This window comes from Diachasmimorpha longicaudata, chromosome 15 (assembly GCF_034640455.1).
Source record: "Diachasmimorpha longicaudata isolate KC_UGA_2023 chromosome 15, iyDiaLong2, whole genome shotgun sequence".
NCBI lineage: Eukaryota > Metazoa > Arthropoda > Insecta > Hymenoptera > Braconidae > Diachasmimorpha > Diachasmimorpha longicaudata.
Genome location: NC_087239.1, coordinates 5,574,364 through 5,594,600, shown reverse-complemented (window position 1 = coordinate 5,594,600; position 20,237 = coordinate 5,574,364). Strand labels below are relative to the sequence as shown.

Below are 20,237 nucleotides of genomic sequence, written 5' to 3'. Positions count from 1 at the left end.
ACGCGCCCCTTCTATTAACATAAAAGACATCAAACACGGTTAATTTATGTTAATTTAACTTTGTAATAACTCGTGTAATTGACGACAGGTAGAATACTTGAATATATTTCGACTAAATTTTCCCCTCAATGCCCTTAAAAAATTACTCCTATTCCCATCGTTCCTCAAATTTATATTCCACGATATGCCTTCCCCCCAATCCCCCCAAATGTTAACCAAATAAAATTCACCACTACATCCCCCGACGGTTAATCAACAAAATGCAGAAAAGGCGTATATCGTCGATGGCATTGTGCAACGATTGCGGGTCATTGGACGCGTCGATCGATCCTTCCGCCAAAGCCTGGATACCTTGGAGTCCCTTCTTGGCTTGCTGGATAAACGTCGGCTAATGAGTACAGGAAAACCGTGTATTGGTGCACGCTGTGACGCTGTGTTAGGATCATCCCAACAATTCTTTCTACCTCTTTTATTTCACTCAGAGAGGGATTCAATACATGCTGATACACAGCCATACAATTTGCTGGATATATCCGTATAAAGCCGATGTTTATGGTATATATTTATATGCCTTTGGATACACGCTGGACACCTAGACATCCACATGTGCAATGTGCATCCCCAGCGGAATGAGAGGGAGCGAGAGAGAGAGAGAGAGAGAGGAAAAAAAAAATGAGAAACTGTTATACCGAGCCTTCCTCGAGGTGAGAATGGAAATCCCTCGGACAGTGCAGCATGTCTTAATTTCTTATACATATACATATGTGATCTAGGTCAAAATATATTGCAACAATGCGCTTTGTGCGCCTTCTAACATTTCTAACAACGAATGGCGACACAATACGAGATACTGCCCTGTGACATATTAGACATCAGTGTTATGCTACGTTCTGTTCGTTTGCGCCTACGCACGATGTACCAAGTCCACCGCAGGCTAAACTGCCATTGTCATCTGTCCTATTTCAATTCTCATTACGTGAAAATAATTTTTCCCCCCACGAAACCGACCGCCCGCCGTAATTACAAAAATTACGACTGAAATATTCAAAAATTCAACGATTCAAATTCATTCAAATTAACCGCCTCACACAGCTGTGAACCAACGACGCGTCAGACTGCAGACTTTCGAGATATCGATACTATTGATGTTCGGTCTCTTTCTGATAAGTCGCATTGACATGTTGGGGGAGAACCCACCAATTACTCCGCAATATCAGTTACAAATTTATTTTCATTAGACTTCCCCTAGTCCTCCCAGGGCCCGAGACAATAGATGATCCACCAGAGGTTACACACTTCACCTCATACATTTATTAACCGAAGGTCGGGGTACGTTCATCAAGCCGTAATTACCTGCAATTCCCGGCGACGTGAGACCTGCCTTTCTCGCAAGATAATACCACCCCGAGGCATCATGTTTTCATTGCTTTTGATACACATAACGTGCCTTCATTCTACTTCAATATCGTGAGATGATGATATCATCAATCGAAGGGACATCGTAAAAATCATATTTCGATTAATAATACATTGTGAATCAGTGAAAAAAAAAAATAAAATATTGATATATCATCCAACAACTTTCCCCCCATGAGAAAGTTATATCTCCCACTAATACATTATAAATCCCACGGGGCAAAACGAGATAAATAATCATCCGGAAGCCATTTTTGAGGGGAGAGGGGAGTTGGGGGGGGGGGGCTAAAGGGGAGTAATCGAACTATCGATAATTTCTAATTCTCACGATGACGGGGCGGAGTTGGATGCACAAGTCAGGTACTTATGAATCTCCATCGCTATCTCCCTTCCTCCCCCCTCATCACTCCTCCCCCCCCCCATTTCACCGTAACAAGTATCGCGCTATGATTTACCAAGTGAGCGGCTTCTTTCCGCGGTTAAATTATTTTTGCGACTCAATTTAATATTCCTGCTCTCGAGTAATAATAGTAAAGTATAAATACTCCACCCCCTGAGGGACGGCAGAAGGGAGAAAGGGGTACGTCAGTGGCCGTCTGGCCTTCCGGGTGACTCGTAACGCTAGACAACAATAAATCGATAGAGTGAAGGTGCGCAAATGTAACTGGTAAAGGTCGAATTAAACCGTCGGTATAATGTAGGTTTGCTACCTTCGTCCCAGAGCCGCTTCCTCGAGGAGTTGATCTCGCTTTCATTGGGTGTGCACGACTTTCACGTTTAGATTCTTAAATATCGTAGGAAGAGGTTGTTATGGTGAGCCATATTAGGACGTAGTCTGATCTGTCTGGTGGCTCGTGAAATAGTGAAATTATGATGTGAATTTAGCGGGTTCTGGTAGGACTTTTTTTAGGGTAAGGTGGGGGGAATAGGGGGGGGGTGAATAAAATCAATTGGGGGATTATTAATGGGCGATGTGTTAACGAGGAATGAGGTAAGGGAGAAGGAAGTACGAGTGGAGAATATTTATCGTTGTAAAAAAAGTGTGTGAAAAATGATGAAACAATCAAACAATCAAGGAGCATGGTCAAGGCGCGGAATTCTTCATACTCCCACGTAATGCGGAATAAAACCAATGGGAAGACCTATCGATATATTGGTTATGCCTTGGGCAATGGATAAGGCGTGGAGGCTTTAGCAAAACCTCTACCGCATTTTCTCCGTTCCGTATTATTTTTTTATTCAGGCAAATCAATTGGAAGGATTAATGCCTATACAGTCGTATTTCCGTGAATTCTCTAGTATGTACTGCAGAGCTCACTCCCTAATACATAGGAAGCTGATACTGAATCTAAGATTTCTACCGGCGATGATCGGAGAATCGATCTATATATCGATGAGTGCAAAATACCGGTGGATATTGGCAGCATCTGGGGATCAGAAGGACTCGATAGGAAAATCGATTCTCCATTTTAAAATTCTGGAATTAATTTTTATTCTGAGGTGGAGGACTTTAATTTTGATGTTTAATCAATTTTACCCCTCCAACTCCGTAATTTTTTTTTCATGGGACACTAATGTCGCTAATTACGACTATAATTCGATCATCACATATTAATTGTTACTAACAGATGAGTCAGCTTTCCCTAGATTTAATAAACATCGAATATCCATAATCACGTCCCTTCAATTACCGGAGCATTACAGTCCCTCCCTCACCTCCCTCTCCCGGCCCATAAACCTCCGCAAATACTTGTGAGATGTAAATACATCCCCCATTACATTTAAACTCTATAAATACCCATGCGATGAGAAGCTCGGTACTAAAAAAAAAGTAGTTGACAACGTAAACGTGGTAAAAAGGGCTGAAACCGAGTATAAGCAAACTCCTTACAAGCAAGCAAAGCGTGAGCCATAGAAATGCCCACTCAACGGACGTCTTTCTTGCATTCATCGAATGGAAATCACGGCACGGTAATTGCATGTTTCATTTACCATAAGAAATCGTTACGCGCGTTTCTCCAATCATCATTGTAACGCTAAAGTATATAAGATGCATGGGGTATTGTCGCATGGAGCCGAGTGAAATCGACAGCTGCTCGTTAGTTGTTACATGCAGGACATCAATGATTTTTTTTTTTTATAATTTCCAATATTTATTCCATCTTTGCGTCACCTCCTGGTGACACTCGGCCAAAACAATTCCCCCATAATTGCCGGTGGTTACATCTGCACCTGGGAAATCCGCTTACACTGAGAGAGACGCGAACAAGTTCTCGAACAAGTTTTCTTTGAATAAGTAAAAATGACGAGTGAAAAATTATGAAAAAAAATATTGTTGATTTGAATTTCTGTTTCACGGACGAATAATCGCGGACTAGATTCAACGGATGAATGGAAAAATGGTTTGTGGAGGTAAATTTACTGGAAATAGTCAAGCGTTGAGGGATTTTTTCCTGTGAAATATTTCCGGACATTTTGGAACGATCTGGTGGTCATTATGATGTCTATTATCGTTGTTTGAAGTCACAAATTATTTATAATTTGTGAGGCCATTGCGTAGTCCATAATTCGACCAATTTTTCACCAATAAAATACTGGAAAATTTCACGTAAATCGTGCTTTGGATATTGAGCAAATATTTATCGATCCCACCGCAATTATGAAAGTTACCTAGCCAGAGGGGCAGCATGACTATCCACGTGAATTTGACAAATAATATTCCCTGATGATGCATTAGACCTGGACGATTATTTAATGACAGTAATACGAGTGAGTCAATCTCTGGATCACTGCGAGTATCCGCCGGTAACTGAAGCACTCCAGGATCCCGTTATAGGATAGAACATATTACGAAGATGGACGCCTTTGGCGTTGTGCGATTGGAATATCGATTGGATCTGTATCTGCTCCAGCGGAGATCATTGTACGGTGGTATTAACACATGTTGCTATCAATCCATTTAATTTTTCGTCTGTAAAACTGTCAAGAGGTTCAATAAAATGGAGAGTACGAGATTCCCATGCCCTGTTGAGCAGTAGTATTTTTTACTGTCAAGTAATGACTGGAATTACTTGAATATCGAGGGAATCAGCTGGCTCATCGATGAGGAATACTTCTGGGATTTTCTGCAAAATTGTCGTTAACAAATTTCTCGTTTTTTTATTGGAAATTTCGAGTGGAATTTTCGAATGCTAATTGTCCAGTGAAATTCCCGGGATGAAAAATCGCCGGTCATCTATGATGAATCGTGAATATGCTCGCATTCAAGTTTAGCATCCTGCCACGACATGGCCATAAACCTCTTTGGTAGGCGACCACCCACCAACCACACTTCTGAGAATGATTCGACGTGTTTGAAGGAACGCGTTATCGTTGCATACATTATTGTCTCCGCATTGTGTGAGACAATCGTGCATAAGTTCCCTCAACGTTATGGTAGATAATAAATTTTATTTGTAGAAATGGAAAGTACGAGGAATAATGAAACGAAGGACTGCAAAATGTAGGAACGAATCCTCATGAGTACCAGGGAAGTTGATGGAATTGAGAATTTTGTAGTGAAGAACATGAAAAACTTAACAACTTCATATTTAAAAAAAAATGGAGTGCAATTTTCATTAATTACTCCCTCAATCAACGATTCTATAGAACGATTTTCATAAGTGGATCGTCTGGGTAAAAATAAAAGGGAAGAAACTGTAAAACCGATGAAGAAACGTCGAAGAATAAAAGGAGAAGCTGACGAGATTGAGGATATCACGATGATTGATAGAAAATAAAATGAAAATTAGTACGACATCCGATAGCAATACGGAAGATTGACCGGGGGCTTTCATTATCGCCTATATAATGTCGATGAGACCGTCTTGTAATCAGGTTGTTCACCCATGCACCAGCTACACGGAAGATTGAAGAAAACTATTGAGGTAGATGCCAGCTACTGCTGTAGATTCCTGGGGCACACACTGACCACGTGATTCTACAAGAAGCCTAAAGCGGATGTTAAGTAGTGCGGTGCCGTTTTAATCAGCTGAATCCTGAGGCGTGGCCCATCAATCCACACTCTTCAAAGTAACTTCAGGAGAATCATCAGTGGAAGACAACATCTAGCCATTTTTACCAGGAGACAATTGTCCATTTTCTTCAAATCTTCATACCTCATTTCTTTTTTTCCTCCCTGGAGTGCATCATCCCCCAGAAATTTCCCCGATTGGTCTCCTCCGCGTTAACATCTCGACTAATGCAGTTTCTATCGACGCACACACCCACGCCCTCCGGCCACACGTGTACAGTACCATTTTACACAGATAGAGATCGATACAGAGAAGGGCCCAGAGTGTACCCACATGGATCTTCGTACAACTCGCTATGCAGCTTGTAAATTATAATTGCTCAGACATATACATGGACCATAAAACATGAGAAATGATTACCCCAAACCTGGTGAGCTCCACGAGCAAACGAACGAGCAATTTAGTCTAACGAATTTTGCATAATTTTTTTTTTTACCTCCAAAGACCCGATTCTCTGCTGCACTGAATACCGCACAGGAGTATTCGATCGGTATATCGATTGGTATATGATCTGCGCATTTGTGCGTAGGCGGATACCAGTAGCTGAGGCCTGAGCTGCAAAGACCGTTTGATCGGTCTGTTGGAGCGTAACGTGTAACCACTACCACTTCATTATTACAACTTCTGCATAGTACTTGGTCTTGATACACCATCACGTGCCTATTTCCATCGGCCGTCTTCACGGTATTTGTTATGTTTACGGCAATTCTGCAAATCGTCGCTGCTAATTTCATTGTAATTACAGTGAGTGAAACCGGAAAAAGTACTTCTCATACACCTCAGACCGTTGAAGAAGTGATATTATGCGTATTACAGTTATATTTTTTCAATTATTACCACATATTTATCGACGGATTCTACGTTTTTTCATCGCGTAAAATGCTCAATAATTTTTTATTGTCACTTCCTTTATTCCTAACTCAGGAATTAACGACTTCACAGAATAGTTACCTGCAAACACGGAAAAATATTCTTTCAACAAGCGCTAGAGGAAAAATTCTCAATTCCATAGAAACCTGACTAAAGCTTCCAAAATTTTCGGTTCATTAACAACTCATTCCACCCCTTCGCGCCAGGTAATTTCATTGCAATTACACTCAGACAAACGAGGAAGAAAGCATTCTCATTCGCCTCCAACCATTGAGGAAGTGATACTATGAATATTAAAGTGGTCTCCGATGAATCCTCCACCCACGCCATTACACCGACTAAAAAAAATTTCAAAGGACAAAATAAATAACTGAAAAATGAGATGAGAACCGTGGGCGCATTGGCGGGTGTAGACATCCCCCTGAAATTTTTATATTTCCCCCTTACTGCTCGCCAGACTTGTCCCAGCTTTCACGTTTGTGCCCTCGTGATTAAATGGGTGAAAAGAATCGTCAAGGAGTGAGTCAGTAGAGTCATCCGTAGGCGGACAATAGGCGAGAAGTGCCTACAGAGTGACTCGTGAAATCGAAAGAGTGTCTCTTCTCCCTCGTTCGTTGTATAGAAGACAAGCGGATTGCAGGAGCTCCGTAATACAACAAATATGCGAGATAGAGCGAGGAAGGAAAGCGATTAATTACATGGAGAATTGTTGCGACATGTACGATTGGCTGCGGTAGATTACCCCACAACTATCGCCAGCAGCCAAGAGTGTTGTTGGCAGTTGTGGCTAGAGAGGATGACTGTTGGTTATCAATCACCCTGACACCGACAACAATTCGTTGGTGAAGAGCTCTGGATGAAGTTCATAAGAGGAAATTTGGCATTCGTTTGAGCTGGACATGTCTACGAGTGTCTTGGACTGTCGAGCAATGGCTTCAGGCCAAGATTACGAGGCTACTAATGATGTGGAAAGTATTTGGCAAAAGGACATTTGACGTATCTCGAGAAGAGGCAAATGGAAAAGACATGTTGAGTTCATCCACACTGTCATCCAGTTGAAAGACCTCTGGAATCAGTTGCGTGCCATAAAACAAGTGAAAAACCGTCACGAAGAGCTAATTAAAACAAAATGCCGATAATTCTTACATAAAAAGGATCATCCAAACGAGAAAACTGGTTTCGTTAGGCCAACCTCCTGACTGAAATTCTGGTGATGTCATTAAAAAAAAGGAATCATCTCAGAATGAGTTAAGATGACACTGCTCAGTGATAAAATCAAGAAATGATACACCAAATAGAGGTTTACAGAATAAACAAACAAATCAGGGTAACCGGTTGCAATGAGGAAGTACCCAATATAAAGTCTTTATAATACTCCGCGAACCGAATAACCACATAATTTTATTTTAATCATTGCCGGGTATATGTTGAAAGTGACAATGGAAAAATTACTGATAAGAATCGCAATTAAATGGATAGATAGGGACGACAACGTTGTAAGTGGATAATAAATTGTTGAATGGATGAAATGTATACTCACGAGTTAGAGGTAGAGCGTGCCAACGCGTCGTGGAGCTATAACTGTCACTGCCAATCGTTGTCCACACTTGGTTGGTGCTAGGGGTGATGCTGCAACTGGTGGTGGTGTTTCGGGTCTTACTGCTCCATTACCACCGCGCAAGTCCCACACTAGATTTGTCAAGGATCTTGGTCTGCTCAGCCTTCGCGATCTGGAAGCAAGAGAGGAGAATGTGAGGGGACAAAATTGTGAAAGAGAAGAAATGTCTGTCTGTATAATCCCCTGGGCTGTTAACATTTTCGGTCAATCTCAGAGGTTTTTGATACATTAATTACGTGGAAAGTGGGATAACATAGATTGTCCATCAGGGAATCGATGGAATAATTATAAGATTAAAATCTCTAGTGGAAATCCATCATCAGGTTCCAGGGACAGTGAATTCTAACTGTCTAAGGTTTAAGTCCGAAGATGTATTTTTGTGGAAGGAAATTCAATGAATTACGGAGTGTAACGTACCTTTTTTCGGGAAGCTTAGCCCCTGCCCCAGAATCGCCGGAGGTTCTTCCACCAGAATGACTGGAATCTAGTGTACCATCGAGTTCTATAGCCTGTTGAAGATTGGTGAGACTCTTGTACCGTATATTGAATAGCGGTGAACCACCTTTGAAGCCCGGCGGTGTTTCCTTGAGGGGTGATGCACTCTTTTGCCTTATGAGTGGACGTCCACGTTGTGTACCACTGTTCTTAACATATAGCTTTGCCAATGGAGGTTTTTCCACTTTGGGCATTGGTGTTTCCTTAACAGCCCGACGTGTTCTCTTCTCTGCTTGTAATTTTTTCGTTGGTATTGTCTCGATTGGCGGTGGCTCGGGTCGATCATCAAGCAATGGAGCAATTGTCACGGTTACAGGAGTGAGTGGTGGACTGGAATTAATCTGATTGGCATTGCTGTTAACGGGGCTCTCGTAGGGTGATCTGACGCTTTTTGGAAGTGGTGCAAAGCCTCTGACGTAGTCATAAATCTGATCAATTTCATCGTAATCCTCGGTGTACGATGGTGGCACACGATTTTCATCTCTGTAGCTGTGGCTACTGTGATGATTATGATGATAATGATTATGATAATAATGACGATGATGATTAGCACTGTCAGAGCTTGCTGATCTCCTGAGAAATCCAGCACTTCTTGTTTGTCTATTTTGTTTACTCTCACCAAGTCTACCATCAAGTACATGTGCCCTATCGGCAACATCAGCGACCAGTCTTGATGCTCTATCAACCAATCTAGTGAATTCTGTCATCGATCTCAATGCATCCTCGTTTCTCGCTTTGACAAGCTTGAGTGGTGCTGCAAGGGGCAATGCAACAGCCACACCTTCTCTCTGCAATGGTAGGGCAAACACGTGCTCCTCCTCAAATGTCGAGAGTAACCTCAGCTCGGGTAAAAATTGTGATGATGATTTTAAACCTCGAGGTGGCTGTCCATGAACTAATCGTACAGTAAGAGGCAAACGTTTACAAAGTAATGCACGAGCTGTATGAACACCACTTATATTATCCTCTCTAGCTAGTGCACTGAAACGTCCACGTTGATCCATACTAAGTAGAATATTGTCACCACGACTGTCAACACAACGTAAAAATCTACCACGATTTGCTACGCTAACTTCACCAGCAGCAACAATAGTCTCACCAGCTGTCAATGTTCTACTACCCTCGGCAATGACATTACCAGAGTCTTCAACTTTACATGCAATACCACGAATTGTTTCTCTCACTAGTGCACCCTCATCTGGACATCTTCTTGACAGTTCATTAACTGATTCAATGCCACGTACAGCTCTACCCTCTTCACTCAGTATTTCAAAGTACCCTGAGTACGAGTCTGGTATAGCAAGTCTTGGTCCGATTCCAACGACTCGTCTACCTTCTTTTATTTTAACAGCTTGGGCAACAATTTTACGTCTTCTACCAGCTGATACCAATAGTGCTGTACTTTGAAGACTCGGTGCTGGCAATGTTGGTACACCAAAACCACCATACTGGCCCTTTGTTATTTTTATAACTGCTGGTAAACGATACTTGGTAACAAATTCACGCAAGTATGTCGCTTCCTCAGCCCATCTCGCCGCTGCAACAACAATTTGACCATCGGTTGCTGCCATCACAGCATGTATTAGCTCCCTAGTTTTTCACTATGAAAATAATCACATTCTTCCGTTTTTCCTGCACTGAGCGTCGCGTTCCTCGAGTCCCCATCTGCGAAAAACAATAATAACGATCAATTTGTTACAATTTCCCAGATTTTTTTGGTTTTTCAATTTATCATCATCACATTTGCCTTCATAATTCAAACTAACTTATCAATATTGCCGGAGAAATAATGATGGTGAGCAAGAGAAATCGGGATCAACACTTTGCGTATACTGAATGCTGGTAGAGTTCGGGGTAGCAATTAGGGACCGGTTTCGATGATTTTTATAATTAAAAAAAAAAACTCCCAGTAACTAGTCCCCTCACGTACTCTTTTGCGCTCTCTGTAAAGACCATTCAACCACGACTCTCATGTTGGCTTGCGGCAGTGCGTGTTAAACTTTGTTAAAGTTAGAACTCAGCGAAATTTAATTGCCTTGAGGGTCAATACCGTCGATGTTCACCAACCAGTTTTCCATTCTGTATTCCCTTTTCGCACGCACACCAACACCTAAATCTGATTTTCCGGAAGACTTATTGTCCCCGAGGAGGCGTTAAAGAACTATTGATACCCTACAAGGAAATCTCCAGAGGGAGACATTCAATAAAAATCCGGAACTCCAGTGTTCGTTCACCGATTACCGCATCGACTGGCAAATTTTACGAGAAAATTTCCTTTTCTTATCTCGGAAAATTCAGGAAATGTCATGGGGGAAAATGAGCCGATGGTATTAACGTGGAATTCATCGGGGCACATATCTGCCCTCGAATGGTGAGTCCCAATGCTGGCCTGTGGTAACAGGAAGACAAAACTCCAAGGGAGAAGGGGGAAGGTGGCTCTGCTAGCTCCTCAAGATGCCCTGGGGACACTCGGAGATAAGAAGTATGTGACCAATGACCCTAAGGCGTCGTGACAGGCGCACCTCTAGGAAGTCATTCGACACTCTAGTTTTCTTCTGTATTCGCCATGCTGGCTTATACTGGCATTCTATCTACATGAATATTACTCGCTCATATCACTTGGCACTAGGAGTTAATTCAATCAGACAATAATTTCTCAATGCATCCTTTATGGGGCGTGAATGAATGAGCTTGAAACTGGACAATATTGTTTATTGCGTCGTTCAATCTTCGACGGGATTGGGTCGTTATGCGGTGGAAAAAGACTCGGTAATTCCGCAATTTACTTGAAGGTTCAATTAAAATATCAGTCGAGAGTAAAAGTGATGGTGGAATATTTGAAACAATTGAAAATTAATTTATCGCTTTGTTTCATTTACTATATTTTCTTGATTTTGAGTGTTTAATTGCGAATTCCCCAGCTCACGGAATTTAAAATCTGTAAAAGTTGAAGGGAATTCCAAGAGTGAAACTACTAGAAATAAATCAGCAAAAAATCACTCCCTTGAATATTACGTTAGCAGTTTGTTGAGTGAAAGCCATTCTGGCTCGCTGGCATAATTCGAGTGTACCAATAAATCACAATGTATAAAGAGAAAAAGAGATAAAGAAGAATTTCTTACGCCACCCTGGTGAGAGATCCGTCTTGAATGTGTAGGCAGACAACTCCACGATATCGTCGTCGATCATGAGATTTACGAGTGCCGATAAGACGTACGCTCACAACGAACAGTGGCAAAGACCATTGCCAGGACCACATTCACTCTGAGATTTATTCAAACTGAATGCGAAAAGAGACTCAAATATATTTCAATCATTGGAAATGCAAAATTAGCAATTTTCGTGTCACAGTTTGGAAAAATAATGGTTCGGATAATACACCGAGTTATTTAGCGAATAAAATTCGATATTCTTATCACGTCAGGATGAAGCATCCTCTCGACGTGACGGATGTGTTCTCGCATCAAATGAACACACGCCGGTACACACAAATTATTATTAAATTGAATTATAATGACTGTGTTTACCAAGGCATATAATACGCCACAAGCGCACCTCATGCGCATCATATTCAATGAAAAATCCATTCATAAAGGGCACTTCATACGTACAAAATGAAAAATGAAGTACTGATATCGTGCAAAATGCATAAAATGAGTGAAAAATCAACAAACAAGAGCGAGTCATGTGCAACAATTTGCTGGAGATCGAGGGAGGAAGTACTTGGAGTAGAATTGAATTGTCAAAATGGCGAAAGGGTATAGCGTGTAATGCTGAGTGTACAGTGGTGCAACTGTTATGTAGTCACTGTACGAACGGAAAGTAATTCAAGGCCGAGTCACGAAGAAGGTACTCACTCTTTTATTTTTATCACAACTTTCTTGTTTTTCACGAGTAATTTTTTATTCCAGTGGGCGAATACCGCGACGACACTGGAAATGTTGATTCAGTATTATTTAAGGTCCACTGGTGAAAATTTTCTATTTAAATTTCCGGTACAATTCGCAGAAAGATTTTTAGAATTTTTCTATCGCACTAGAAAATAGATCAGATCAAAAACATGTTTAATATGATAAAAATAATTTTTCAAGCATTCGAAAGCTTGAGATCTTAATTAATAAATAAATGGGTTCCCCCACGACATGTGGGAGGGAAATTATTGTATTCTCATCGGTTTTCCCACCATCGGGCGATTTTTCTCCATAATTTTCGCGTAAATATCTTTGATAATTCCGAACTGGCAATAAGTTTTCTCACAACTCGCCGCAATTCCAATATCTATTTACCTCCCATCCGCCTCATATCGTGTAGAATATTGAGGTACATCTAATCCACGCACATGCAGACACGCATATTACGCGGACGTCCTGCTGTGATTGCCGCGTAGTTTCTAATTAATGATCAAACTCGAGCATTTACCATATACCATCGAAAAAATTTTTTTTTTAAAACCACATTAACGAGTCATCGATTCGTCGTGCAATTAATACAAGATCCCTCTCTCTTTCTCAATCATCAGATATTGGTTATTTATTTTTACAACCATTATCACTGAATATGTTGCATAAGCTCCTTATGCACGTGGAGATTCATGCAATGTTCAATTGATAATGGCAATCAAATTAGATCCAATGGTAGATTAAAATCCAATCTAGGGAATTAATTAAGGATAATTTGTCTCTATCTGTATTTCGCATTGAAACTTTCACTGAGTTGTTGCACCAAGAAGATAAACATAGAGTACATACTCCTCTTCGAACTCATCATTTCTATATATTCTTAACAATTATCTTACCCACCACGTGAACACTCGTCGGTTGTGTCACGCAATCGTTATGATATTTTTATTTTTATTCATTTACTCTCACGCACGGGAGAAATGTTGGGTAAAAATTATTAATCTATTGGAAATTGAATGATTTTTTTGTATGAAAGGGTCGATGGTATTAAATTACCGAGAAAAAATCGTAATTCCATCTTTGAATGATTATTTAAATTTTTTTTTCAACTGTTCAGTGATAACTTTCCCGCATGATCCCGCATTGAAATTTCAGAAATTCTAAAACTGCCGATTGTTCATAATTTAAATATTTTCCCCGGCGCACGGTAAATCGCACTATAATTGCTAAATAGAACGTTTTTCATCCAGAAGTGCAAGAATATGCCACCGTAATTTAGCCCCCTCAGGAGTATTGCGTTACGATATTCAAGACGTGAATTACACGCTTGAAAATTGATCGATTAAATTACCCGCGTTTCCAAATTAAGGGTAAAGAGATCACGTATTCACGCTCGCTTGAGCCGGTGTTAATACGATGGTTGAGAATTGCTGTAAAATTTTCTCACTCATAGCAATTGAATAAAAGAGGTTGGAAGTACAAAATGACACCGTTTTTTGTACAATTGCAACAAATAATTGGAGGATTCTTGGCTCTTTTTGAGTGAGGAATGACGAAACATTCGCAAACGGAGATCTAGTCACTCGGACCTCGTTCAAGATTCAAATGAAATGGAGAAAAATCGCTTAACACTTGCACAACTGCCACATTGAGTGTTTTATAAAACCGAAAACAATAAAAACATTGTCAGACTGCAGCAGTGAATTGCACTGAGAACGTGTCTCATTTCCTTGATTGTGAAAACATTATTTCATAATTGTGGTAAAACTCGAAGCCCCTTGCGAATTCCTTCATTATCGTGACTCATTATTAGAAATTTATTTTAGGACACAAATAACTAAAGAATAAAATCAGTAATTAAATGCTGAATCGTACTCAACAATTTCCATTGATCGTTCGTGGAGTCGAAATTATCACAGACAAAATTCCCAAAAATTTCAACTCAACGATCTGCAGAAATTTTCAAGCGCAGCAAAAATTGCAGCCAAAAATTTACCCGAGAATTTTTTTCAAAATTGTGAATCGATCAGTCGGCTCAATTGGGCTCGACCGCAATCCAATCGTTCCCCCAGGTTTTCTACGAAGATCCGCCTGGTCGACCTTAGAACACCAAACGAGAATGGAGCGAGTCACTGGGAAGATAGGGACAAAGGAGAAGTACACCAAAGGTCGTTCGCGAGCAAAAAATATGGATATAGTATCTCTGAGTTGCTCTTCACCACTGTATGGATGCAGCCAAGAGTGGGTTACCAGTGATGGCCTTAACTCATCGTCATCCCAGTAAAATTACCCCCAAACATTATTTCAAAAATAAAAATTTCCCACGAAACCCCAAAAAAAAGATTTTTCATCCCCAAATTTTTTTCTCTGACATCGACCCCTCGAGACGAATAAATTCCACCCAAAATTTCAAAAAATTCACAGAGACTGTGGTGAACACACAAAAATATCTAATAACAATTTCTGATTTTTTTTTTTCACAGGGAAAATTCAGGTGGCAAAGCCACCAGCCAGATCACTAATTTTCTCCCCCTGGAGTGGCGGCAACCCCGGATAACTCAATAAAATTTTCTCCCCCGGACTGTGTATAAGCACCTAGTTTCAAGCCTAGCTGAAGGCAGTGGGCGCTGATGTAAAACAAGAAGCAGACCAACCGAGAATCTAAATATAACTTTGCCAATAGTATAGGCGCCTATCCCCATGGGTCTCTTTCCACCACACACGTACACAATGTTAAGGCCCCTCTCTCACTGCCCTTCTTCTGCACCTCTCTCGGCTTTTACATTCTTCACGGGCTTCATCTCCATGGCCCTTGGACTGTAGGCACACAACACACCCCATACGACGACCTGGCGATCTTCCTGCCGCATACCGAGCAATCTTCCAACTTGGTGATTCCTCCCCTCACCCTTCGCTCAATTTTTTCTTTCAATTTTCCCTGCCTCCATCATCATTCTCCTGGAGGGATCAGAGAGCTCGGTCAAAGGTGGCGCGCGAGAGAGAGAGATGGAGAGTCTGGGCCTTACCCCTGTACGTGGGCCCCAGCAATTCATTCGTGTGTTACTATCACTCTTTACCCTGTTGTTCACATGTGCGCTGATTTTCCCGGAATATCATCAGGAAATAGAAATGTTCGTCACGGAAATCTGCCGGAAGACCATTCACTGATATTTAAGTACCACTATAGGCGCGGAAATTGATAATTTGTGAGTACATTAACCCGGGAGATGGCTACGAGCGTTTAAACTTGAATTTATATCTCGTTACTTGTAATCTAGTGCGTGTGTCTACCGGAGGGTAATTTTTTCATCTCGATGAATTTTCGATTTTCAGGAGTCGGAGGAACGTTAACTCACCTGACATGCGATAACAGGGGATTAGGATTACGCGGGGTCGGGTATATCAGGGTGGATTAACCAGGGATTCTGTGGTGGTGGGGTAAATCGGGTGTTACTGACTCATTTCAGGTGGTTTACGAACTCGGGGGGTGATAGCAGAATTAGGGAGTCCATTGGGGAATTAAAATAGACAACTCGGGGTGTCTTAACATAAGATAATTGATTACTGTGAATAAAGCAATATCTGAGTCTACAATCATCGAATAATTAATTAATTAATGAACTTACTTGTTTTACTCAATTTTCGTTCCACAAAAATATTCACAATTTATGTTATAAACGAGTTAAACTCATTTCCCTCCACTTCGAACAATCGAATGCATTCGAATCAGTTTCGGTGATCAATCGAATTGAGAAATTCGATTTCTCAATGATATACGAGAATGAGGCGGAGTTTTTGAAAAAACCAATGCAAGCATGATCGAAGATAGTCTAAGGAGCGTATTTTACGATCGAATCGATTATCCACGGGGTCCATACGTGAGCTAGTGCGGGATGTGTTGCTTGGGTTGGATAATATACGCGTGTCGGAGCCAACACCAAGGTCTTACTTTTATGCACTATTCCACCTTCTTTTCCACTGGGGCCGAGTGGGCCCTGGGACACACCGACATTTAGTTACGGGTAGGTTGGCTACATAAGCTACGTCTCTCTGCGCATCATAAAGTCTGTCCTCAGTATTTATGTTTCTACTTGGTACACCATGGTGAGGGGAGGGAGAGGCAGAGGGTGGGAAAGATAATTATTGAGTATCGGGGCAACTGGAGGGCTTAACGAATTGCGGAGGGTAATTCGGGGAATTTATGGGGGCGTTGGGCATTGATAACAACAGTTCTATCGGGATTGGGAGGAGGGAGAGGCCGAGTTCACTTGCGATCTCAGGATCGTTTACTTTCTCTTCTAGAATTGCGGGGGGACTAGAACAAGAGTGGAAGATGAAAAATATTGGCATCTATTAAATTAAACTCGGGTTGTAAAAAATCGTGTGGCAAAAGTGGAGGGTTGAAAAAAATTTTTAAAAAAAGGGGAGACAGCTTTTCAAGCCTCTCGACAAAATAAAAAATTGCCATCAATATTCATGAGGATGTGGGGCCGACTCATTTGGTGCTCAGTGTCTTACACGTATACGTGCAAATATCTTTGAGAATTTGCAATCAAGTGAAAATTCAGGGCAATTTGCGTATCCATCATTACCATATGGGTTCTCCGGAGTAAATGAAAATATGAGGGAAACTACTGGCTAATCAAGCCGTACCTCACAATGCAGGGTATTTTTAGGTAGGGTAAGAACAGAGACTAGGGGACGTGTAAAAAAAAAAAATTCAACTGATGAGAAATGATCGATGATGGTGAGATCCCCCTGGCGAATCAGCAAAGACTTGTCCTACCCGTGTTACGATCGCCAAGAAAACGAGTGAAGGAACCCGCACGTATACCGCTTCTAGCAAAACGAGTCCTTGAGCACGAACACACGTTGGGGGCTTTTGCAAAAGCCTGTAGCAACAGCGCTCGATCTCATTCTACTCAATTTTACATAGAGCACCGAGGAACTCGGAACCGAGCGACGAGAATTGATTTAAAAAATTAATTTTTGATTAATTGACCGATGGGAACCAAAAATAATTGATTTTCTCAATTCCAGGGTGTGGAAAGCTACAGCAACGGCGGGAGAATGCAATTGTCCACGTCATTGGGGGGGAAAAAATCCGAGAGGTCCACTAACAAAAGTTGAATTCACCTCAGAACCGAAGGGCGCGAATTCCACCTGAAAGCGTTAGTACGAAAATAAATGATAGATCGGGAGAAGAGTGAAGACGAGATGTGAAGAACGATGGAGTTAGTACCCCCACGAGTATAGGGTGACAACTCTTCGGATGGTTCCAACGATCAGAAGCATGATTGAGTAAAAAAAAAAAATATTGGGAAAAAAGTTGGGAAACGGTGGAGTGAGGAGAAGTCTCGAGTTGAAGAGACGACGGGCCTTGTGGTATAAAAGCCAGGACTTCTTCTTTCGTGCTCTCGGTTAGTTTCGTTGAGACTCGGCAAGTGAGCCTCGACCTTGAACAGGCCCTGTATGGGCTATGCCACTGACACGGACCAAGGACGCGCCCGGGCAGCACCGCATGCACAAACCACTACCACAGCATAATTCCAGCTCATGTGCACAATATTCACGGGGTTGTGGATATTGTGGGATTGTATTGGTTCCGAAACGCGGTCGTAGAACTCGAAACGTAAGTCTGGTGTAAGTGTATACGCCAATGGATGAGGCTATTTTTTTTTTTATTTTGTGGAGTCTCTTCGCTTTGGCGAACACGCACACTACAACAATGTAGGGGGGTATGGGGTTTAGACGGAGATGATTATTTTTTATTCGGTGGAATCCTTTTCAATATTTGCAGTGAAATGTTGTAACATTTTTATTCTTGAGGCATTTGCCTGAGGTCGATGACGTGAAAATCTTTGGCTGGATTTTTGCTGGAAATTTGAGATGAAAATTTTGGAAAATTTGGGGCTCCTCAGAAAAAAAATTGTTTCTAATTTACTTCAGAAATATTTATTTTTCGATATCGTAATCCTCGAGTCGAGACGAGTACTCGAAAAATTATGTCGGTTATGACGTTGAGTGAACTCCTTAATTGAATTTTTTTCCTTCAAAAAATCAGGAAGAGGGTTACTCACTCCTGAAAATCCCCAGGATCATGAGTCCTCAAAAATTTAGGGGTTATTCGTGGCAAGAAAGCCTTGTGATGTAAATACCACACGCTACAGACTTGATTTGAAAACTCGTAAAGAAAAAAAAAGTATAAAATCAAAATTGATTTCTCATGTTTTTCTGATCTGAATAATTATTTCGCGAGTTAGTTCGATACAACCACAGCCCGAGGGATAAAACCTCAGATGGAGTGACGAAGGCCAGATTCCTTATAATCGTGGACGCTGACCGTGCCGAAAATTTCCGGCTACGCGAAGCTGGGCGGGGCCAGGTCGGTTGAATAAAACGAAAATAAAACGAAAAAATTGTAAAAAAAAGGGGGGATTCAAGTGCCTCCGGTTAATACGATGCAAAAGCTCCGCAGACATGCACTGAGGCCGACAGGATTTTTGACGAGGGAAGACCCGGAGATATTTGATGAAAACACCCACACCCACAGCGTGTATCCTCACGTTTGGATTTTATCTGCTAATCAACCGGCCCCGACGGCCTTTTCATCATTCAAGGGAGGCATTCGACGTTCCTGAAACCCCAGTGGCGTAAAACCCACCACTTTTCCCTTTTCAGAACTGAAATCGGTAGCCAGATCGTGAAGAAAGTCAAGTCAGTTCCTGTTTTCAATCATTCTCTGGCGAATATCACTGAAACAAAGAGAGATAGCGATATTTCCTCGAAGGGCTTTTCTATAGAATGAATCCACCTCTACAAAAAAGGTATCAGTGAAAATTTTGCTATCGCCCTTCCATCCCGAGATACACCACGAAAATTGAAAAATAAAAATACAAAACTCATTATTTGTTTCGCACGTGATTAAGGATTTCCCATAAGGGTTCGCGTTCATTTAATGAGTTCCAAAAAATTTTTTATAATTTTCTCACATTATTAAACGCTAGTCTATCGATCTCCTCGACGGCTGCTATTGGTCTGACCACTGGAGCGTTCTACATAAAAAACGCAACGCAAACCGCGTCCTGTCGTCAGTCACACGATCCGAGCGATTAAAAATTAAACTAAAAAAAAAATAATTTACGCTGATAGATTTGACCGTTGTCAACCGAAACATTGGCTAATTAATAATCCCCCATGTGGACCACGCCTTCGGAATAATTTCCATCTCATTATGCTTTCCTGTCTGGATTATTTGTTCTCTCACTGTCTCGTCTATCATTTCTTTCCACCGGAGTTCATCCACCCATGTGCATTCGACGATCCTAAATCATTCTGAAGGCTCATGACACACCCAGGAGAATAGAACTGATGGAGAAGAGGCCCCCAGCCCCTCAAATAATCAAGTGTAAAGATTAAATCAAAGTATAATCTTCCAGCGTAAAAAAATTTATTCCCCAGCGTATTACAAACGCAATATGAGTCACGAGGAAAGTTAATCTTCTAGTGTAAGACGTCAGTGATGACGTATGCAGGTGAGAAAGCTATGAACCGATGATCATCACGATGACATTATTGTTCGGTATTCATATCCGTTATCTGGTTAATTAGACACCGGAGAGATCGTCAAACACGGAATTACCGATGACTCGTGTATCCGCATCTCTATTAACAATTTATTCTGTTCACATATTCACAATGAGACTTTAATGCCTGAACAGATGTGAATATGTAGATTGCAAATTGATATGATAAATAATAATAAATGAAAAAGGGAATTTTGGATTTACGTCCGAATTTCATGAGACAATCGAGCCATAAAATTCCGAAAAAAATATCATTCTCTGCAGAGTCATTTTCCGTTTG

General features: G+C 41.2%; 1 protein-coding gene across 4 annotated transcripts in view; it reads right to left on the bottom strand.

Annotated features, from left to right (window-relative positions):
• The window catches only part of LOC135169701 (uncharacterized), a 66,809-nt gene that overhangs the window by 7,367 nt on the left and 39,205 nt on the right, over nt 1-20,237 (bottom strand). For 3 of the 4 annotated variants that reach the window (XR_010300244.1, XM_064134934.1, XM_064134933.1), the window contains 2 exons: nt 8,395-10,137; nt 7,900-8,089 (listed from right to left, as the gene is read on the bottom strand). Coding sequence is in view for 2 of the 4 variants with exons in the window: in XM_064134934.1 (XP_063991004.1) it covers nt 7,903-8,089; nt 8,395-10,043 (1,836 nt within the window). In the remaining 2 variants the exon portion in view is untranslated. Of the gene's footprint in view, nt 1-5,925; nt 6,198-7,899; nt 8,090-8,394; nt 10,138-20,237 lie in introns of all 4 variants that reach the window. The other variant, XR_010300245.1, reaches the window with a different exon arrangement.